This window comes from Haliaeetus leucocephalus, unplaced genomic scaffold (assembly GCF_000737465.1).
Source record: "Haliaeetus leucocephalus isolate CR32 unplaced genomic scaffold, Haliaeetus_leucocephalus-4.0 Scaffold273, whole genome shotgun sequence".
In the NCBI taxonomy this organism is placed as follows: domain Eukaryota; kingdom Metazoa; phylum Chordata; class Aves; order Accipitriformes; family Accipitridae; genus Haliaeetus; species Haliaeetus leucocephalus.
In genome coordinates this window covers 8,957,584-8,972,743 of record NW_010972709.1, presented here as the reverse complement: position 1 = coordinate 8,972,743, position 15,160 = coordinate 8,957,584, and the positions used below count along the sequence as shown (strand labels likewise).

General features: G+C 38.7%; 1 protein-coding gene across 1 annotated transcript in view; it reads left to right on the top strand.

The window, feature by feature from the left end:
- The window catches only part of BCAS4 (breast carcinoma amplified sequence 4), a 12,033-nt gene extending 503 nt beyond the window's left edge, over window positions 1-11,530 (top strand). Inside the window, exons 3-5 of the mRNA XM_010569786.1 lie at window positions 6,643-6,744; window positions 9,118-9,252; window positions 11,402-11,530. Of these exons, the coding sequence (XP_010568088.1) occupies window positions 6,643-6,744; window positions 9,118-9,252; window positions 11,402-11,530 (366 nt within the window). The remainder of the gene's footprint in view (window positions 1-6,642; window positions 6,745-9,117; window positions 9,253-11,401) is intronic.
- The last annotated feature ends 3,630 nt before the right edge of the window (window positions 11,531-15,160 follow it).

The following is a 15,160-nucleotide window of genomic DNA, read 5'->3' as shown; positions in this document are numbered from 1 at the left end:
GGGGGCGGGTGGCGGGTGGCGGCGGGAGAGCTGTGGTGGGTCTGCGCGCGTTTTTCCTCCCTTTTCCTGAAGCGAGCTGGCGTTCTGCCCGCCCGGTTCGCTAGTCGGTGAAGTACCGGAGGTAGATGTCACCGGTACGTTCTAGAATCGTTAAGTAATCTGGCTTTCCGTGGTCCCTGCCATTACCGTAGTGGTGGTGTGAAGCCTTCCGAGAAGACTGCTCCAGTGCTACAACAGCTGCACCGTTTTGAGACTCTGGCACTAGGCTGGCTGATGCAGGCGGAGATATGTGCATTACGGTAACATTCACGGACACCAGCTACAAATTAAGGCCACCTGTGCCACATGCTGTACAAATGCAACAAGCTAGTTGTGTCTACTAAGAGCCTGCAATAGGAATGAAAGAGAGGTTGAGATGGGTGGAATAACTGAGTGGGGAGTACTGATTAATGATGGGGCTGTGACTGATGTGCTATGCAACATTTGTAGCACACCAGTTATCTTCACCATTGGCACTGCCTAATTGTTTGGGATAAACCATTTAGATAAACCAAGAGGTGTGTGTTACTATTTAGCTTACTCCAGCCTTTCTGCTTAAAGTAGTGCTCTCTGAAGGCTGTGTGGGTTATGGTGTTCATGTAAAGGAAATGAATGATTTCTGCAGTCAACTTTTCTTTCCTTCCTTAGGCTAAAAACATAAAATTAGGTAGAGGAACTGGTACTGCCTTTTAACCCTTTCTGAGTGTTTATCATAGAGATACCATGGACCAAGTTTACCTAGAGGGACTGCCTCTTGTAATCACTGATGTGCAGACCATCTCGCCTTCTGTTAGCACTTACCGCAACGTTTTTCTTCCATCTTCAAGCATCTTGTGTAATGCACGTGTCATTGGCAACTACAATGGTTGCTAACTGAATGCACTTCTAATGGCAAGAAGTGACCAGCGAACATCTCCTTGGGGACTTGTTGCGTATGAGCTATTTTGTTGGATGATTCTTAGGAACTGCATAGATAAACGGAGAGGGACAGGATAAAGTGAAGCGGGTAAGAAAAGTACTTGGCCAATGTTTCTTAGGCAGCTGAAAGGCAATTTCTTAGCTTTATTCTTACCGGCTTTAGCAGAAACAAAAGACATTGGTGTGCTGACCTTCTGTTACATTGTCTTCTGTTCGCAGACCAAGTGCCAATATTGCCTCTTGCACATCTTTCCACTTTTCTGTTGATGTATCCCAGTGTAGTTTGGAGAAATGTTGTGCTTACTATCAACGACAGAACTCCTAAGTCATAGGTGGCCCCAAAGCACTCTTGGCATGGACTGCAAGAACCCACTGAAAATTCAGATTAACATGTTTGACACAGTTTATACAAAATATCATCAGCTAACGAATTATTATTATTATTTGGTTATGAGACAGATCTTTTTTGCACCTTGGATGTGAATTCTGCTCAAGAGAAGTGAGGCCATCACCCTTGTTCTAGGCAAATCAGTCAGCAATATAGCCAGTTATTAATCTTTTTACAACTTCTATCAGAGGTTTCTGGTTTTGTCATTGGCACGTCTTGCTTATGGAAAGGAGGCATCATTGTTTCCAGAAGGAAATGACATAGAGTGGAAAGAAACAAAAGCTTGGCTTATCTAAGTCTCACATGGTTAGTAGGGGACTTAAAAGGAGAAATAGCTGCCTTTTAAGAATGGTTCGGTATCAGTGGCTGTTTAAGCTGTTCTTTTTCCATTCAGCTTTTGACAAAAATAGCTGTAAAGGAGCATGTGAACCTCAGAGCATGCAGTCTATTTTTTGATACATCTTGGCTTACATTTGTCAGCTTTAGATTCTCTAGTACAGCACATTTAGTCTGTGCAAAACGTAGAATACAAGAGATGGGTTTCTTGGGCCAGAAAATCCTTTGAGTTCATTCCTGAAAGGTGATGATTGCTTCAGTGATACGACATCACCTGCTCAAAACAAGTGGTTTGAATCAATAGCTCTTCACTGCTGATTGTATTCTGTCTGATTTACTATTAAGTTCATTCACTCAATTCTGCTGTTTGGGAGCTTACACTAGGGTTTTGTATGTACCTTATGCTTTTCCCATCAATCAGGCATGCACCTTACATTTTTGGCTCCAACATAGGGAAGATGGTTAGCTTGTTCAGATGGGTCCAGTGAGCTTTTAAATCTCCTGTGAGACTTCTTCTCTTGCCAACCTTTTCTACAAAAAGCACTAACCTAGTTTCAATACACTATCTTTGCATTGCCCCTGAAAAGATTTTTCCACAACCTGCAGGCTGTGAATAATTCCCTGGTATGCAGATTATTGACCTTACCTGGGAACATCAGAGCACTGCAGTCGGTGCTGATTCTGTGGCTTTCTACCCAGTACCTACAATGGAAGGTTCCTTTCAGCAGCACATCAAGTGGTATCTGGGAATCTGATAAATATAATGTAGTATTTGAACTGATTCCAGCTTCAGTGCCTAGGAATAATTTGGTCTTTTGTCTATGCCAACAAAAGGCAAGGGGAATCTTGCTTTCTTCAATTGGGCATTCAGTATTCACATAGAGGGATTTGGCTTTTCTCCTTTGAGTATGCTGCTGCTTTTCACTTACAAGTACTCTTGATGCATACATTTGAATATTGCAATGAGGAAAAACCTGGATCATCAGTGCTAGGAAGACAAAATGCTATTTCCAGTGTCATGCTGTTGTACCTGGCTAGGCACAGCATGGCACACTTAAAATGGACACTTGTACAGTAGGTAAGTTACAGTGACAATGTAAAGTCAGGTCAGCATGTCTCACACTTGCCATGGAAGGAGCATCTTGCAATGAAAAGATTGTGCTAGAAGGATTTTAGTGCCAGTTATTTATTTTTTGTGATGTCTTCCTTAGGACACTGACTTCAACAAAGTAAATTAATGTCTTTTAAGTGGCTTCAGAGCCTCTCAAGTATAATTATCAAATTGTGATTTTTAACTGAGCTATGATTTGAACCAGTGACACAAAAGCAAAAAAATTTCATTGTAATAACCAGACTCTTGTATATGCTGTTCTCATAGTGTTTCCATGGGTCATTGTTATTTACCTTTTTAGATACGATTCTTTGTGCTTCTTGTATATCTTAAAGCATGATTGAAAATGGTATCTATTCAGACACACACAGCTGGTTTAGTTACATGCGGAAATTCACTACTTCCATTTCTTTGGCTCCTAATCCTTGAAGAAGATGCATGGATACATACAAAATTTCTGCTTATATTTGATGCTCTTTTTTTTTTCTTTTTTTTTTAAATAGGTGTGTCGATCCTCCAGCATACTCACCAGGTTCTAAAACCACAGATTAGTGGTTCTCAAGCCATTGAACCTTCTTGCAGAACTTGCCTCAGGGAAATGATGTGTTTGTAAATCTTGCTTTATTATGGTTCCACAGACCCGGTGCTAACTGCTTATCTTTGTCTCATGGCCTTACAGTTTGGGAACCTCCTCCCTGAGGCCCTAGGTGTGAAACCTGGTTTCATCGCTGGGGAAAAGAGAGGAAGAGGTTGTTTTCTTTGGTTCGCTGTGTCTAGGGTTTGCTAACTTCTCAGGAACATACCAACTTCAGTTTTTTTCTTTTCTCACCATTGAGCTGTTCAGTTTACAGTGGTTACTTGTGATTCTTTTATGTTACTCTGTGTTAAAATATGGGATCAAAGACCAAAGAAGAATTTAGAGAGATCCTTTCAAAAATGTCCCTGTGACAACTAGAATTTGCACAGTATCTTTGACTTGTGGCTCCAGCTATTTTTTTTTTTCTTTTCCTGAAAAAATAATAGTTTTTATAGAATACAAAATAACAAGAATCTGTGCTTGTTTAACTGGTACAGATTGAACTGCACTATATGCAAGGATCAGGTCTCACTGCCCTACATACAATGTGCTGTTCCTGGTTTGTGTTCTAATTCATCATTCATACTCTGGTTGTGCTGTCTCCTAACCGACTTTGGTGCTGTTGGTTTGCTACCTTCTTGAGCTTAGTCTTGCTGACTTGAATTAGAGGACAAAGCTCAATCAGATCTTCCCTCCTCACCCCCTCCTCCAATTAGCATAGTAAAATCTAGTAAGAGGAATACAGTTTTTTTCCCATGGACTGCTGTGCCCTGGTGCTCGTCCTGAGCACTTGGCTAAAACTTCAGTAAGATAAAGTACAATACATTGCACAAGGGGAGATAAATCTTGTTTTATAACGTGGTGTTTCAGACCAGTCCTGCTTTCTCTGGCTTATGAGAGGTTGCTGTACCAAGAGAATCATTTCCCTTTGTCATGTGCTGACTCCTCTTGAACTCCTCTGTTGCTGTGGTTCTGCAGACTGCTGCAGAATGACTCTTCTTGAATCATATTTGCATATCATTTCCTTTCATCACAGGCTGCTTGCTGGAAGATCAGCTCTCCTGTGTCTTGTATTGGTCGTTTGCTTTTACCGTCAAAGAAAGATGGTTTAGATGTGTTCCATGTCTGCTCTGACCTTGTTGTGTTGATATGGGTCTGTACAACATCTCCCTCTTTCTGGCTCTGTTCTTAACTCTGTTCATATTTACAGTAATTATCTAGCATTTAGCTGTAAGAGTGGCTTTTCCTTAGTTCTTTCTGAGACCAACATTAGCAAACAAGTTTGTTACCTTATCCTTGGAAATTTCAGGCTCAAATTTTAATCCAATGTAATTTACCCGAGTGTGAACCTCACCTCAGACAGATCACCAGCCTGTTTTTCACATGTGCTGTATGAGAGGAGAGGTTTTTTGCCTACCATTGACCCAAAAGAATTCACTAGAACAAACCTGAAATTCATCTGCTTTGGCTCCTTCATCATGTATTAATTATGCACTTTTATTTAATATTAAGAAATATAAGTCTGACTCCATTGGCAGGGATCCTGCTTAAGTGTCTGTGCTCACTTTCCGTTAGATATAAAGTGCGTACTATAAAGATAACAGTGTGTCTGTGTATACAGTTATGTCATTGCTGGGGGAGGTGTCCCTATCTATATTTGGTGTATGTAGTGCTGAGACCAGTAATACAGGAGATACTGTTGGTTTGTTTACAATAGAAAGCTACTACTATTTTGATATGTCTGTTTGATCTCCTATTACAGAACACTTATAGCACTATAAAAGCACTTGATCTGCATGTACTCATTCTGGTAATAAAAATACCATAAAATCTTACTAGGAATGATTTTATATGTATGTAGCATTGTTTATATTCAGCTTTTAAAAACACAACTTCTTAAAAAAAACAAACACACACACAAATGAGTCATATGATCATCAGTAAAATGTCTAAGTACCTATTAGAGTTTATAAAGCATGGTCCATAGCTTAAGTGACTTATAGCAGGCATTTATGCTTTATTTGAGAGTCTGGATTAAATCTCAAAATGCCCAGAAAATTCCCTGCAATATTAGTCTAACTCCAGATTCCCACCATTGTAGCTAAAAGATCCTTACACTTTCCTATGAAGTTGAAGGAAGACTATCTTCTAGCTCAGCCTTTGGGACAAAAATCTCTTTTGAAGGGATCCTTGTTCCTCTATATTCTTTAAGTCTATTAAAATTGTAGGCAGGACAGCTTTAATCCAGAAATGAACCAAGACCTCCTATACTCCATTGTAGTTGAGAAAGAAAACTTATATAAAAGTGGGCTCAACTGCCTCTCTTATTTCTCTTGTCAGTGTGTTGCTGCTCTGTTTTACAAATTAGAATGCGTATTTGGGTGTTTTAGTGGAGGTTTTCTTGGGTTTGCTTTTATCTTTCCCTTCAGAGAGCTCTTCTCAGTTCTTGTCTTATCCATCATTTTTGGCTTGTACATTCCATTAGCTATAGTGCTTTGTTAGGTGGCAGTAAGATACACCTCCAAACAAAGCACTGGCAGTTGTTTATATAGAAAATTGGGTAATTCTTGCTAACCCAACACTCAGCAGGATTTCAGATAAGGTTCAGGCTCTCATATGGATGTCAGAAACAAGCTTGGTTGTAGTAGGTAACAAAACAAAACAAAAAATCTTTCCTGTACTAGGGCACTTAACTATTGTGGAAACTGACAGGGACTGGGGAGTAGAAGCTTTCTCTGAGGTGACTACGCTATAAAGTTGTGTGAAGATTCTTGCTCTCCTGAGAACCCTAGTCCTGAGCCCCTGCTGAAGGCAAGATACTAGAATTGGTGTACTCAAAGATCTGACTCTTTCCCAAAACTGGTTGATAAGTAGTATGAGTTAGCTCTTCTCCAATAAAATCAAAGCATGATGGATGGTATAGAGGCAGTTTTCATTTTAAATCCATCATTACCCATGATGTCTACAGCATTTCATAATAGAAAGTAGGTGATCTCTTGGGAGGAGTAGTGTGGAAATTTGGGGAGAAGAGGGAAGGATCTGGTTACAGTTTTGATGTGGGAGTCCTGTCATCTACTATTGGGTTTTTTTGTTGTCTCATGAATTACTTGAGAAAGTAAGTTATTTTCCCAATCTGTACTTTATAATATACTGCAAAAGGGCCCTTGTGATATCTTTTCTGAATAGGTGGTTTTTTAAATATTCATGTGAAAAAAATAATGTAGTGTTTATCTTCAAGATTCATCCTCATGTGAGATACTTTTTTTCATGCAGATTAGAAGTGATACATCAGAGATCCTGGACGAGACCATTCCACTTATTAAAGACAAGGTGATGGAAATGAATCACATCTATGCCAAAGTTGATAAATTAGAGGTTTGTTCATTGCATTAGAAGATTTCCATCCTTCTTTTGATGTGTTTTATAGGTTAACTGTCCAGGTATTTGTATGCAGCACTCAGATGTTTATGGCTCTCTATTGTCTTATGTTTGGTTTTAGATCAGTGTGTTTACCCATGATTCAGCACATACAAGTCTTTATGGTTTTGGAACATCACTAAGTAATTTGTTACTGTGGATTCTACAATTCCTAATCTTAGATTAAAAGCATTAGTTGTGGGTTTGATGTTAATAATAATGCTAATAATGTTAATTTGTTTTGTGACTTGAAGGAATATCTGCGAAACCATTTATAACTTCAAAAAATCAAGTCTCACATCCAGTGCTGGACATACCTGTTTTAAGTTGTTGATGATCATCATGTAGTAGTGGAGAGATCTCTGAGCTCCCATCTTCTGTTGTGTCTGGTTTGGTGTTCATTGTATCCTGAATGAGGGAAGCCAGTATGACTCACTAAGATGATGCCCTCACCATATTTAGTAAGCAGTGTGTTAGAATTTGTGTCAATCGAGGGCAAGTTTGCCTCTGGGAGGAATGTAATGAAAACATGACAAGATAAATTGTGTAATGTTTAAAATGAGTTTTAACTGACTCAAAGTGAAAGTGCTTATGGCATTAAATCCAGATAGGCAGTGCTTAAGCTTCAGGCTCTACCCCTGTACAAAGTAATATCCTCTGGTAAGGTTTATTATGCTGGGAGGGACAGGGAAATTGACAACTTTCAGCAAGTTTTCTTTAAATGCAATTCATTTTTTGTAGTTTGCATTTTTACATTTGATAACAGACTTATCAAACCACTTTATGGACTTACACAGCACCAGGAGAACGCTTCAGACAGGAAATTGAGGCAAGGCACTTTAGAACAAAAGTAGGAGTCAACTGTTAACCTGTTTACAAAGCTGTCTAGTTTTCAGAAGTGAGTACCCAAGTCCAAGAAACAGCTAGCGAGTTCTCAGCATACTTGACAATTTGGCCATACTTGAAGCTATACTTAAACTAGGACTGTGAAAACTGGCCAACTGAATCAGGTTCCAAACCAACTGTTTCTGTTAAGTGTCTCACCCATTTAAGTCTTTTTGCAAATTCCATGTTTATAGGTGGTTGGGATTTTGGGGGGATTGTGTGGGGGTGTTTTTGTCTTTGAACAGGAAAATAAAATTCAAACTCTAAGCAATTACTTGTGCCAAAAGTATGGTAAGCAACAGAGCTTCTTTTTGTTTTTTTCCCCTCTAATACAGGGAAGGGGAAAAAACCCAACCCTTCCTGACCCCATTCCCTTAGTACAGCTGTAGGGACATAGTAATTTGGAATATAAAGAAAACACCAGTCTGCTAGGCTACAGGTTGTCCTTGAATAACGCAGCAGAATTTTGTTGGGAGGCTTTTTTTGCTTATCAAGGGGGGGATAATACCTTGATTGGCTAGGAATCAGTATTTCTCCCTAACATTACCACCTGTAATGGCAGTAATCTGAGAGCACAAGATTGAATTGGCAATTTGAGCAGTAGTTAATGTTTCAATTAGAACTTATAAATTTAAAGCTTAGCATCCATGGGGATTTTCAAGGGAGGAATTGACTTGTACTCCCAAGAGTAGAAGAGGGAAGGACTCTTGTGTAATGGTTATATAGGATGAGAATCTGCTGGGTGTTAATTTTGGTGTTGCCACTTGTACATTTTGGGCAATTAATTTACCTATTCAGCCTCACCTTCCCCATCCCTAAAATTGGCAGTGATCAACATCTCAAAAAAATAAAGTGAAGCTTAATCATTAATGGAGAGAATCAAAACTCTGTTTACAAACTGTTCTGTATTTTAACAAATAAATAATGTGGTTTTTCTAGTTGGCTTTCCCTTATGGCTCAAATTTCAACTGAAACTGAACACATGTATGGTTTAGGTCAATAATTCCTGACCTTTTTTAGCTAAAATCACTTGTCGCTATCTTTTCCTCTGCTGTCTACTCCCTCCTACCACTTTGGCCATTTTTTCACTCCCACGAGTACTAGCAGTCTCTTTGCGGGTTCTGAAGAGCTTTTCACCTCACTGCTGAAATGTTGCCAGACCTTTAGATGCTGTGCAAGTGTTTACATACTCTGTATGCTGAAAAGGGAGCAAAAATCTGCCCTTGGGTAAGGAGAAAAATTAGCCTTATGTCATGACCAGTGGTTCTTCTTGTGGCTGTAAACATCTGTAGTCTACTTCTGAGTATATACCCCTTGGATATTTATATTAGCAATAGTGCACTCTGAAATCTTGTTAAAGCTTTTTCTTTGACTTCTGATCTCAGCTAGCTAGGACCCAGCACAGGTGCTTTTAATTTACATTAGGTGTTTTTCCTTTCTCCATAGGCATTTGTTAAAATGGTTGCACATCATGTTTCCTTCCTGGAAGAGCAAGTGCTTGAAGCAGAGAAGAGCCATGGCACCTTTCTTAATACTGTTTGCAAATTATTTCAGTGTGCAACTATCTCGTCATTTAAAAACGTGAGTATTTTTAAAGTTGCTTCCAGCAGATGGGAAAGTGATGTTAAATACCCTTTCTGTATCAAATGTGGCCTTACAGCAGATCTAAGTATTAATTTTGAGTGATGTAAAAGAATGAGCTACAGTTTGCTTCTGTAAAGGGATTTTTGTTACAATTTTAAATAATGTCAAAGATTTTCTTTTTTTTAAGAGATGCTGCTTAGGTATCGGATAGTTCTAGCAGTAATTTTTTAATATCTCTACATCTTGCTCCTGAATGAAAGGAATTTTCTCTGTATATGTATACACAAATAGCAAGCTTGTTATACATAATCTTGCAGTGAGAGACATAAGAATAGATTGTTCTTTCTATTTAGTCTTTGTTTTTATGTCAATTATGTCAAAATTACTTTATAGGGTCGTCCATGGATGAGTGCTAAAGGGGGGTGAGCAGTCTTTCAGTGAGTTTTAGTGATACTTGCTGATAGAAGAAGAACGTTGAGAATCAGGGATAATGAGATCTGATGTGGACTTGAGGAAGCTTTACATACTCTTCATCCTTTCTGTCCCTGTTCTTTTCCAAGAATGTCTTCATACCACTTACCTTTACACTCTGTTTTCCTTCTCTAAGATCCCAGGTCATTTTCTAAATCTGTTGTTTCCCGAGAAATTCGTCACAATCCTCAATTAGCCTTTTCTGAACTCATCCCTTCCATTCCTCCCTCTCCATCTTCATGTGATCTCTACCATGTTTTCAGTCTTAGCATATGTCTCAGGATCCTTGTTCTAGTCTTAACTACTTCCCTGCTTTCTTTTGTCCCTTCTGTATTTCTGCCATTATGTTTCCCTCCTCATTTTCTTCCAAGGGGCTTCTGTAGCAGTATGCATAATACTGGGTAGGCAATAATACACAGGTATCAGTGATCATGTAGGTATAGCTGAACCATTTCAAATTTTTGTTTGGTGTCATAGCAAGCTCTGGAAGCTTCAGTTGCAGGAAGAGTCCAGTTCAGTTTCTGCAGATCCAGGACAAACCTTAACTGCTCAAAGAGAATAATGAATATTCAGTCTGGTTAACAGAGGCGTGGACAGGAGATGGTGCATACTGATTTCATCTTCAGCTGTCAAACTCTGGTGAATCTTTAGAAAAACACAGTTTATATAGACTCAGTAAAGAGTTGTAACTTGGCCAAATTTGGTAGTGTTTTCATAGGAATGGGAAAATATGTCCCTGATATGAGGGTAGTTTACTGCCAATTTAAAATCTCTGCTGTAGCTTATGAAGGCATTGGAGCTTTTCAAAAGAGCTGAACAACACATACCTTTCCTTAATTTCATTATCTGAATTGGCTTGGTTTTGTTCCCTAAAACTTTCCAAACATGTTAAACCTGCAGCAGATACCCAGTCTGGAAAATATATCAAAGCTGGAAGTTCTGCAGGGTTGGTCTGCCTATACAAATAATGTTGTATAACTGGGATGCCAATAAGAATGTAGAGAAGGTCAGGCTATTTACTTAGAAATTGGCTTGAGTTGGACTTGAAGACAGTATAGTGTTTTCAATTTTTTTTTCTTATAATTACAAAGAAAAATTTTGAAATATTGCATAATTTTGTATTCATGCTTGCAGGCATCTTGGAATGATAGTATTAGTGAACAAAAGAGAAGAATAAATAGGGAATGGTGTAGCTTCCTACTGTACTGATCTTATCCCTCCCTCCCATTCTTTCCCCCAAAATAGTACAACTAGAAAACATGGTGAGAGGGGTAACAAGGCTGAGCACAGATTTCTTTCACAGAAATTTCTAAACAGATGAAGACTCAGCCTGATGGAGGGCAGGACAGAGATTTGTGAAGTCATTCTGTATGTGGAGCAGGTGAATAGAGAATGATTATTCACTCCCTTCCATAATTCAAGAACTAGGGTCATCCAATGAAATTATCAGCAGACAGGTTCACAATACAAAAAGGGAGGTACTTACTTTACATGATGTATTAATGTGCCATGGAACTTACATCCACAGGTTGTTATATATTCCCAAGGCAATTAGACAAATTCATGAGGAAAAGAATCCAACAATGGATATTAAAGAAAGCATCTGTTTTTGAGCCACAAATTCTTGAAGACTGGGAAATAAATTTGTATATTTACCCCGTAAACCTTTCCCTAGGCAATCCCTTCAACTGGTCGCCACTTAAGTGGGATTATTTGGCTGCATGGACCTTTGTATGATGCAGTACAGCTGCTTGTTAATAACTTTTACATTGTGGTTCTCACTGTAGATTCTGGCTCTGAATGACAATGCTCTGTGTTGGTAAGGAATCACTCACTTCTAGAAGAAGTGTGCAGGAAAGGACTGAATTGTTTAAGGACATCAGTGGAGTTTGAATTTCTACAGCCACATTTCTTTTGATTGACTGTTGCCTGAAACCTAGTAAAATCCCAACTATCCAATTTTCTGTACTCTCTCCAAACCTGTTTCTTTCTAGTTGTCCATCCCTTTTCCCTTTATGTAGGATACCATTGCAGAGATGCCCTTTTAGCATCTTTTGCCATTTGAAAATTAGGACTGTCCTGACTGTTTTTGTAGGTGAGTTTAACTTGTTCTGAAATGCTAGTATCCAACTTGTGTAGCTACTCTCCGCAGCCTTGATCAGACTGGCTAGAAAAGTTTGAGAGTGCCCCTCTCTCTGAGTACAGTGTGTGTGTATGTATTTCAGCTAAGTTTTTTCATCTAATAATGAAACATGTTTAAATGTTTTAAATGCAAGGGAAATCTCATTCTCAGTGTTTTGCAATTATATTTCAAGGTGCAGCAAAATCCTGTAATGTTTGTCTTTTTTATATTTCGCTGTGGTTTTTGGGTATTCAGAAAGTTGTTTCATATAGACTTCCAGTGCACAGTAACAGTGGAAAAGGTATCTAATCTGTAGGAGAAAAGTGAGTAATCAGAATTCACTCATTGTGTTAGGAGTATCCAGAGGTGGTCTGAAGAGAAACAACCTTATACTAAATATAAATTACAAATATGACTGGTTAAGTCTGACAGGTTGTAAGAATGTAACACCTCCCAAGGGAACAGAACAGAGGAAATAACTTTCTCTTGTGAAGTTTGTGGCTCTGTGGAAGAAAAGCTTTTTTTTCTGTAAAACTTGAACTTTGTATGGGAGAAACTGTGATTTCAAATCTTTTATCCAAAGATGTTATCTGTGCCCTGGCTGAATGGGGTTCAGCAATCTTAGAGAAAGGACAGGAAATCTCTTTTAGAAAACTTCAGCACATAGAGTTTAAAAAAACCACTAGTATCTTTTCCAATGGAAGAAAACTGGATGTGAGCAACTCTTGCTGTTTTGTCATGCATCTTGTGATATCTGGCATTTTCTTAAAGCCATAAATTTTCTTCAATGTCATTGGCTGAGAATCTTGTCAATATTTATTTTTAGACTAATTTTTAACCCTTGTATAGTTGCAGGGAAAGGCTTATAAAATCGTAACCTCCAAAAAAATCTCATGTCAATGGTATGAAGAAAAAGTGCACATTTAGATTTTTTTTTCCAGAGGCTTTTTATTGTCTTTTTCTTTCCACTAATACTGTAATCTCTAGAACAGCAGGTGCTTATCTGAGGTAGGGTTTGCTGACTTGTCTTGGCTAAGGTGCTGGCTAATGGTTTTTCCTGACACCTGGGGTAGATTCTGACAAATTGAACTGGGAAATTGATAATGGGATATGAAGCATTCTGTGTGTTACTTTATTAGTTCGTCTGAGCTCAGTAATGAGCAAAAGCTATTGATGAGTTATACTGACTAAAGTATCCAGGAAAGAGACCTGTACTTAACAGTTGTTTTCAGTGGTAACCAGTGTGAAGTGTGGAAGTGGACATAGACTTCTGGCTGCAGTCTGCATAGATTGATAGTAGACGCATTCTCTGAGAGAAGGAAGCTCAGAAGCATGAAGAAGCTATGTAGAGTTAAGGTTTTGCTTAACGTATGAGACAGCTAGCTGGGTGTGAATTTTCATAAATAAATCCTAACAAAAATAAATCATTGGAATAAGAAAACTTTCCTACATTAGACTTTACATTTTTTAACTTTTGCAGATCATCCTTCAAATGTAACTTGATGTAGGTTTCAGCTTCGCTATTTGCTATATATTACCAATTTATTTTCTCGAAGACTCCAAAGAAGCACATATTGGGATTTCTGTTACTGTCTTTGCAACTGACAATGTGTGATCACATATATGTCATGCTACTTCTTTGTGTCCTAATTTACCTCACAAGATAATGTTCAGTGTTTCCAAAATGCTATGAGATTTTCCTGACAGCCTTGAAGAAAAATATTTGTTAAATTATTACTAAAACATACCAGATGGGAAAGATGAGATGAGAGAAAATAGAGCAGAGGATTTCAAAACTGGGGGTGTACTATGTTCATATTTAAAACATTAATTTTCAAGTGCTGAATACTACCAGCCATTTTTCTTAATATTGGGGAAAATAAAAAAAAATCTGACATACTTTAAATATTTAATGTTGAGAACTGTTGGGGTGTGTTCAGCTTATTTTACCTGCAGCTATGCTTGAAGTTCATCCAGTTCCATTCTGATTTGGACTGATTCATTAACTGGTTTAGGAGCCCCAGAGAGGTCACACAGGTTCTGTGTTGAGAAAGATAACACTTAAAATGGGAAGGTTCAAGTGAGGGAATGCAGTAGGCCCAGAAATCAAGATTTCAGCTACCCATGGCTTTAGCCCTCATTTGCCTGCTTCTTTGAGGAAGCCTGCACAATTCTCGAAGTGAAGCCAGAGTTTCTTGCCAGTTTGCTGAGCCTGGTGTATAGCAGAAATGCTTGAGAGAGGCTGCAACACTGTGCTTGGACATCAAGCAGTGCCACTGGTTTGGAGGAGCAGATGAGAGTGCTTGGTGCTTGAACACTGCACATAGAAGCTGAAATACACACATGCACACACCTGCGTATTGAGAATGTTAGGAAGGCTGGGGGAGAAGTGGGAGTTTGGGCTGGTGGGATCCAGCAGGCACACATACAACACTGTTGACAATAACAGTATGCAGTTTTCAAGTGTGCATGAACAGAAGTCAAAATACAAAATACTGCCTGTTCCCACTTGAACCAATTTTGTATGAATGCACTTAGAGGAGGTGTAAAAAATCTTTGCACTAGAAATGTCATTGTTGTACTATCCAAAGCAGGACAGCACAGTGGCACATAAATAAGGATTTGTGCAGCACATGTTCTGAGTTACACATGTAGTGATGGGGAGAAACTGTAGCGTAATTGCTGCTCTGTAGAGAGCAGTTGGTGCAAAGGATCTCTTGTACTAAACAGGTGCCACTTAGGGGAGACATCAGCTTTTAATGGAGCCAGTGTGCTGAAATGGTAGCGGAAAAAAAATTCTCTAGTTTATGTGCAACAAAGAAGTTAAAATAACAATCCAGATTCCTTTTTTTAATCAGTGCTAAGATTGGCTTCTGACTTCCTGTTCTCTAATGGGAAGGGATTAGGCCCTTTATGTTTTGAAAGAGACTGAGCCAATTCCTGTTGCAAAATTCCAGTACTGAGATCAAATGAACAAATAAAAACAGTTAGGAAAAACTTGATTTGTCAGAAAGCCACCTTCATTAGTGCTCTCATCTCTTTTTTATCACAGAAACTGTTTTTAAGCTGTAATTGCATCTCACTGACAAAAGCTTTTGGCTACATATGTAAAGACTTGTAAAATACTGCCTTTCTGTAAGCTGGTATAATCTGTGCCAGAAAATAGAAACCCAGCCTCTGCATGTAGAGAGCTCCTCCTTCAGAGTTCAGTTTCAGTGACTCTATTGGTTAGTATTGTTAAGCTTTAAATATATTCTGCAGCACACAGTTTACTAGGCTTTGATGCTTGCTCTTGAGAGGCAGGAAAAAATC